We start from the raw sequence: 8130 nt of genomic DNA, 5'->3' as shown, positions 1-8130 counted from the left end.
CCTCCATAGGGAGGGAGCAAGTTGGGCAGGGCTGGGGCTGCTGCCCAGCTGGGGCCCAGGGCCAGAAAGTATGGCCACACGGCCCCAGTGGGGAACAGGACAGAGCCACAGGAGGCTCATCCAGGGGATATGGGGGTGCAGCTGGCTCCTCACCACTGTGCATGCTTCCAGGAGGGCACGTGCCCCTCAGGTCTGTGCACAGGGTGAGGGCGGGCTGCCCGCTGCAGACTTAGGCTTCCTGCCCTTCTGGCTTCCCCCAGGGCCTCCAACAAAGCCCAGCAGGTGAAACCTGGCGAGGCAGGACAGAGTGGGACCGGGCAGGGTAGCTCCTTGCCACTGCAAGGCCCACAACACTCTGGAGAAGTGCCCTCTGCCTGTCGGCAGCAGCAGGGGCAGTGGCACAGAGCTGTGCTTGTCACTGCTACCAGGCGGGCAGGGAGTACCTCGCCATGGCAACACGGCACTCACAGCAACGGCAACAAGCTTCCCTGCTCAGCCCCACTGCCTTGCTGTGCCGGGTCTCACCCGCTGGGCCATGGAAGGCCTGAGGGGAGGGCAATGGAGTGGGGAGCCAGTACCCACCTCCATCTCCCAACACAGGATCCATTCTGGCTGTGCTGCCCCCAGGGGAGGAGTCAAGCTCCACACTCCGCTCCACCTTGGGTGGCAAGTGGGGCTTGGGTACTGCAGGGCACAGCAGGCTGTGGCCACATAGCCTTGGCAACTGGGGGCCCCCCTCCAGTAGGGCTGGCAGGGCTGTGGGTGGGAGTGAGGGGCCTGGACCTGCATCCTGGTACGCAAAGGGGGCACAGGGAGCTCTGATTTTCCATGATAAAAAACCCAGAATCAAACACCAAAATTTATAGGTATTTGGAAGTTATTTTATTATAGTGATTGAGGCACTGTTAGGCTTTCAAATTGTTTCAAATTTTTAAATATTAACAAAACACATTGTGTTCAACTGAGAGAGAAAGCGAGATTTAAAATTAATCTCAGATTTTGAATTTTTTAAATTCCTTTTTTTCAAATCGGAGATTTTGCCATTTTTAAAATGGAAAAAAACAGGATCTCTGCTCATTATTTGTTTTTAAAAGTTATCCCCAAATTCATACAGGAATTTCAGTGCTTGACAAAATGGCATTCTAATGGGAAGCATCCCAAGTTATTCTGGTCAAGGATTTGCCATCTGAATAACTTTTGATCTTAGGTGACTGAAACAAATTATTAGTACGAAAGGTCTGAATGACTAAAATTCTTATTTTATCAAAGTTTGGAAAGTAGAAAAAAGATCAAAAGACATGGCCTCCAGTCTACCCTATTGTGAACTTGAAAACAGTGTCATGTGTCCCTTATATGTGGATTATGCCACAAGTAGCAAAATATGCTGGCTACTGATCTTTCCTTAGCAAAGACACACCACTATTCACTCATAATATTGATTGACATCTAAGGTTAATCAAAGTAGTAACTCTCTGACTTGAGTTTGCAAACAAACTTTTAAAAGCATATTTCAAAAGTACAGTGAAAAAAAGTTAACATAAAGCAGTTGTCTTATTATTCTACAGATACATTTTTTCTACTAGACAGACACCACTTTTGTATTTAAAGGAAATCTGCTGAAAGTAGTCATATATTGCTATACACCGATTTAAGACAGACTTATGATAGAGACCCAGGGGTATCAAACTCATCCAGGCATGAGGATGGTAAGGGGCACAGGGCTGGTCTATGGGCTGGATCAGGTTCACAGACCAACCCCACATGCAACAGATAATATCATGGGCCAGATGACAGAGCTTGATCTGGCCTGCAGGTCGTATGTGACACCCCGATACAGAAAATGTAATAAAATTGTAGTAATATCAAATTATACCAATATCAGCTGTTACAACATTACATATGCATGCTGCTGTAACAATAAAAGTGTAGCAAAACTACTACAACTTTACCTTGTAACATTATCTTGTATGGGTCACAAAGTTACACGGTAAGAGATTAGGTTCTCCCAAGTAGCACTTCCTTCGCTTTAAAAGGAGTTAAAAGGTGGTTTTGTCCATACTTCTACGTAATTAGTTGTTTCCTACTTCAATTAAAAATCATTATTTTGCTTTCTTTTAAATGTATTTTACATTTTAACAAACCTACCGATGTGAAATTCCAACAGCATTTAAACAAAAAAGGAGAAATTATGTAATGACTCTGATCTCTTCAGCTTTTTGAACTGAAAAGATCTATTCATTTATTGCCAGTGTGTTACTTCTTTTCTTCAGAATTCCCAATAAAAACACCGAACACCACAAATTAAGTTTAAGCTACTTACTTGAATGACTTTGTAGAAATAGGCATATTGTCGAGCTGTGTTTTTATATTGGCTGAAGACATCATGTATGGCCTGAGTTGACTGAAGATACTGAACTTCATCTTCTTCAAAATACAGAGGAGTATTATATTCACTAGGGAGAGTTTGAATGTATGGCAGCCAGAAAGAATTAGGACTGGCTCGCTCACACAGAAGATGAAATGCCAGTGTGATATTGCCCATGGCTTGGAGAATTCGATCTTGAGAATACAACGATGCTGAATTAATCCATTAAAAAAAAAGGAAGGTGGGGGAGGAGAGGAGGATTAATGACTTATCATGTTTTCCGAAGGCAAGATGTTACTAAATTTGTGTTAAATTCATATGATTCAAAATTATCAAAAAATATTGAGATTGCCAGCGTATGTAGCTGGCCGAAGCTGATTAAACCGAGTGGTAGAATAAGTCTTCTTAAAAGCCTGCACTACATCTATATATATTTTATCAAAAAGTTATGTTTTTGGTGTGGCTCGGAAAAAGATGAATTAAAGGTAAGATATCAGCTCAGTAGTTTCATTTAAAACACACTTCATCACCAAATACTCTACAAACTGTTACAAATATTCAGGAATTAAAATCCATTTCCATTAAAATGCACACCCCAAGGTAAGGTACCTGATGTACATTGGATAGGAAGGAACAGGGGAATTAAATTCTGGTCACTGTCACTTCAAAACTCTAGGTATTTCAAACCTGCTGTTTAGATTACCAAGCCATTCTTGTACTGATTTGCAGGCCTGCGGCAAAAGACCCTCCACCGATATGGTCCTGCACATACTTTTCAGGAAGTGTAGAAGTTATTCTTACCTAACACTGAATTTTTGGCAGATTCAACTGTCATCAGCAATTTCCTAGGAACCCAAAGGAACAGTTCTTCTGCCTGGGAGGAGGAGTAGCAGAAATACAAGGCAACATAACAAGGAAATTCAAGGCTTAATCTATAATTTACATGAAATATAACAAGAGCATCTCAAATATAAAAAGCACATCTTTTAAAATCAGTTCAGAGGTTTTCCTCTCTCCCCTTTTTTTAAATCCTAAAATTAAGCTTAACCAAGACTCTTCTACCATCTGCCACAAAGTAAATCGAAATATGATGGGCACTTTTTTACATTATGACAGTAAAAGCTACAACACAGGTTTAAATAAACAAATGCACAAACCATAGCAAGAAAAAGTTTTAATAATACTACATCAGATGACCAGAAGGCATCAGTATTTTCTTCCATTAACCCTGAAATAAATATTGTAATGCTCTTCTGCATGACACAGAAACATGCAAGTTCTAAGAAGGGATGCGTAATAGTGAATAAGCATGGGTTTGTGAATCAATATTTACATTTTCACAAAGCCTATCAGTTAATTATACAAAAAATACTACTCTAACATTATTTCTTGGGAACAGAATTTACAATAAAAGAATTAGTTCCAGTTAACTACATATACAGTGTGCAGAAACTGTAGTGGATAAAGTATAACGGCAAGATACTGAAACTATACTTTCAAACGTGGTTTTCTAATCTAGTTAAATGTTTGCATGCTCACCTTTATCTCTCTTGTTGCTTTCAAACCAAATCCCTCTTCTTCAAAGTTAGCTATTTCAAAACCCTCTGTGGAAGCTCCATTTTCAGTGGCCCACTTCATTAGGTCAGGAAAATAGTCTTCTCTTTTCCCATCAAAGGTAACAGACAAACCTATACACAGTTTAAAAAAAAGATACAGAAATAATAAGATCCTATAGGCCAGAAAAATCTAATATAAAAGCACATATAAACAAACTCTTAACTATCTCACAGAAGACCTTCTTTGAAGAGGCTGTCAAAACTAGTCTTTGTTGCAAGTGACTCAGCAGTATAACAGGCATATCCAATTTTAGTCAACCCAGACATTCTGCCAGATTTGCTTACTAGTCATCTTTGAAACACAGCCACTCAAAGTAGCCTGAGAAAAAGTATGCAAGAAAGCCACCTTCCTTTTCTCATTTAACTGAGGTCAGAATGAAGACATCCCATTGCTGAGTGTTGATAATAAATGCACGAAGCAGAAAATGCAGGTAAATAAAGAGAGATACAGTGACAGACTTAAGCAGTAGGCTACAACCTTAGCAATTTATTGGCGAGATGGGTATTCTAAAATGACTCCATCCGATCCTTCTTTCCCATCATGTATCAAGCATTAACTTTTTCTAGCATGGTGTGCATAGCTTCAGCTGTATAGCCCAAGAATGTCCAACTTCTGGGCAGCTAGGACTGCAAGCTGCTCAGTCACATACTGAGGGCCACACCTGGGCCACAATAATCCCCCCAGCCCTCCCCACTGCAGTGCTTGGGCCCCACCTCATACGTATGCTGCAGCATAGGCCCCCTATGTCCATGAATAGTATGCAACACAGCTCTTCGCCACTCCCTCCTCCACTGCATGGCAGGAGACCCACTGCACAGCACTGACAGATGCTGGCTGGGATCCATAGGTCCCTGGGGACTCCAGTGGTAGCAGCAAGAAAACAAATGAAAGGATGGTGCCTGGTCCAGGAATCTGGGGCTGCAATGTATCCCTTTGGGGTTGCATGTGGTCCACAGACCAACAGTTGGACAGCACTGGTATAACCCTTGATTACCAGAAGATCATCCTAAGGCTAACCCTAATATACAGCTCTCCTCCAGATCCTTACTACACTCCCCCCATGAAGGCTTCTTGTTTCCACTTCTCCTACAAGCATAAAGTTATAAATAAAATCCCAGGTATTTATCTTTTGCATGAGGTGGCCTCCTTAACCTTTATCTGTGCTGAACACTACACAGAGGGTTTGATCACACTCCCTAGCCCCAGCCCAGATCCAGTCTCTCATGTCAGCCCCCTGCTTCTGACAAACGCATTCATAATCCCCAAGAAGCTGAGGCCAAAGTACTGAGCACTCGTGTGTATGACTGCCAAGCAGTCTGCAAAGAGATTCTAATTAAACATTGATAAATCTGTTCATGATGAGAAGAAAAAACTTTAGAATATCCATTTAAGGAAGTCAAAAACTTATTGATTTTACTTTGACTGTATATTGTAAACCCAACTTCTATTGTAAAATGACAGTACAAGCATTGCTAACGCTCTAATCTTTGACAGATACATTAATACGAAATTATATTTGCCATCATTGACAAAATAGTTTTTGAATGAAATGAGAGTTTAGTATACAGTATAGGGCTGAGACACTTCTTTCATTTTCATCTTAACTTCTGTTTGTTATCTTCCGTTGAACATATTTAGAACCATGGCCTCACACTTCACTGTGTAACTTCTATGGAATTTGATAGATGTTTACATTTTCTAGGACATTACATGAACAAAGCACATTTACTACTGTATAAGGCTGAAAGATTGCATTTAGAATTATTCTGTGCCCACTGCAGAAACACTCCTCTTCTTTACAATATATGTTTTTCCTATTCAAAGAGTGTTGGCAATCCCTTCATGTTGCATGTACTGCTACAAAATGCTTATATTGACCAAAATATCGTTTCTTTTACATGTAAAATTTTGCTCAGAAGCCATGAAAAACATTAAAAAAAATAAAACTGTAGGTTCCTATGAGCTCCTAGTAGAAATGTTCTAAAAACTTAAGTAATTTGGCTTCATAGTCCAATCAATCCTATTCAAGAGCGCTGTAGAATGCAGACTTAAGTATGTGCTAACTGGCACAATTCTTCTAATCATTTAAAACTTGTTTGGTAAATCAAGAGTAGGTTGTTCGCATTAGTGATACATGCCACCTGTCAGATACATTTGTATTTTTCAGTGACACAGAAAACCCTCTGCAGCCTAACTGCTATGCTCCCTCCAAATAAACGAAACTGGGGAAAAGTATATGCCCACCACACAAATGTAAATGAGTTATTGGAACATTACTATGGCTAAACAATTCTACATTTTCAATGCAAAACACATCTAATAATGTAATATTAATATTCACACTGTTTCCATCCTCCGTAAGATTCTTTTTGCCACTATACCATTCACGTTGAAATGCAAAGAAATCAAGTAGCATGAGTCCCGATCCAATTCCACTTTTAGGCAGCTATGTAGTACTTGCAGAGTTAACATTTGTTGCGCAGAACAGCATTTTAGGCCACTTATGCAGATTACAGACATTATGCCCTTTAGAAAGGTTTTTCTGAAGTCATGAAATAGGCTTTTCATACCTTTTATCCCAATACTTTAGTAATTGGGGCACATACTTAGGACTTGGAAGATCTACATTTTAGGCCCCCGGCACCCTGAGGGGGTTTAAATCTGTATCTCCCACCTTCCACTAAAAATGCCCTTATTCACCAGCTCAAGGGCTAGGCATGGCCAAGAGAAACCTCCACTCTTCCTATTGAAACTGGTCCCTGTGGGGCCAGAAACAGGGAGTGTCTCAGTGACAAAGGAGTTCTGGATTTTGGCCCCTGCTCTACCCTTCCACCCCCATACTATTTCTGTGTTTTGAATTTAATAGTCACTAGATAAAAATGGACGTACGAGTAGCATAATTTTTGCCCAGTTTCAAGTGATTAATGCAAATCACTGCTGCTACTAACGTGTCACTCAGTTTTTGATAAAGAACTCTAGTCACATGTTGGCTACAGTGATATTATCACAAACATTTTTACTCAGCCATTAGGAAATTGTCCTATAATTTTTTTTCTTTTTAAATAAAAATGCCCTTTTCACACAACCTTTTAAATGGGGGGAAAATATAGTTATGCAAGATGTAAGATTTGCTTGTGGATGCCATATTGACTTCAACTTTGTGTCAGTCTGCTGATCTTGTCAAATACTATTTTTAAGGAGCATTCTTTCCTATGTTTGACAAAATTATTTGGATAAATGTGATATCTTTCATTAGACCAACTAAATAGTTGGGAAAATTGTTCTTTGCTTTTCCACATCTGATTAGGTATTTTGCATAGACGACAGTGGAATGTTCTGTGCACGATGCAAGAGTTACACAACACTTTGTTTTCATATCCACCTTTTTGTTTTTTGCGAATTTTCTCAACAAAAGCTCGAATCTGCACATACTCTTCCCACTCTTTTCCAGGACCCGGGGTTGGGCTGCTGCATTCTGGAAATAGAAATACCCATATAAGAACATTGTTCAATGGAATATACTTCATTCAGCGGAAAAGAGCCTTGCTTTCAGTTCCCTTCTACTGAACCTGACTGGGAAATGTTTCTTCACTTAAAACACAGGTACACAGCATTTCCTACAACATTATACATTTCCTATCTTTGATATGTAGATAGCAGATGTTTGAAATTCTCCTATATCACTTGCTTTAAAAAATGTTTTATTTTGATTCATTTATTTGCCTTCAGAAATAAGATCAAATACTGAGAATTATATAGGATGAGGAAAAAAGGGACAGAACTAGCAACAGAAAGTTTTTCTGAAATGGTAAATATCTTTATTGTAACGAAAGAAGGACAATACAGTGATGAATCACCAAGAAGATAAAGCTTAGTATTGCACATATTTAGCCTACCTATGTTAATACAATGGTGTAAGACATCCCCATAGGGGAGAACTAAAAGAAATCTTGTTCTGGATTACATCAACAGCAAAGATTACCTTACTAAAAACTAATTTAAAAACTCGACTTTCATGCTTGAATATAATCTTTGCTTTCTAAATATTAATTTAAATTAAAATAAAAAGATGAAGAAAACGGCATGCTCACTTAAGTTGCACTGCAGAATTGTTGATGTAGTCCAAAACAAGATTTATTTTTGGGGGG

General features: G+C 39.5%; 1 protein-coding gene across 2 annotated transcripts in view; it reads right to left on the bottom strand.

The window, feature by feature from the left end:
* Window positions 1-8130, bottom strand: part of SETD3 (SET domain containing 3) — a 97333-nt gene that overhangs the window by 60513 nt on the left and 28690 nt on the right. For both annotated transcript variants that reach the window (XM_019518591.1, XM_019518592.1), the window contains 4 exons: window positions 7365-7457; window positions 3905-4053; window positions 3167-3239; window positions 2321-2577 (listed from right to left, as the gene is read on the bottom strand). In XM_019518591.1, the coding sequence (XP_019374136.1) occupies window positions 2321-2577; window positions 3167-3239; window positions 3905-4053; window positions 7365-7457 (572 nt within the window). The remainder of the gene's footprint in view (window positions 1-2320; window positions 2578-3166; window positions 3240-3904; window positions 4054-7364; window positions 7458-8130) is intronic.

Source organism: Gavialis gangeticus, unplaced genomic scaffold, assembly GCF_001723915.1.
Source record: "Gavialis gangeticus isolate Ggan-Ray unplaced genomic scaffold, GavGan_comp1, whole genome shotgun sequence".
Taxonomy (NCBI): domain Eukaryota; kingdom Metazoa; phylum Chordata; order Crocodylia; family Gavialidae; genus Gavialis; species Gavialis gangeticus.
The sequence above is the reverse complement of the archived record's forward strand: the minus strand, read 5'-3'. Positions and strand labels throughout refer to the sequence as shown.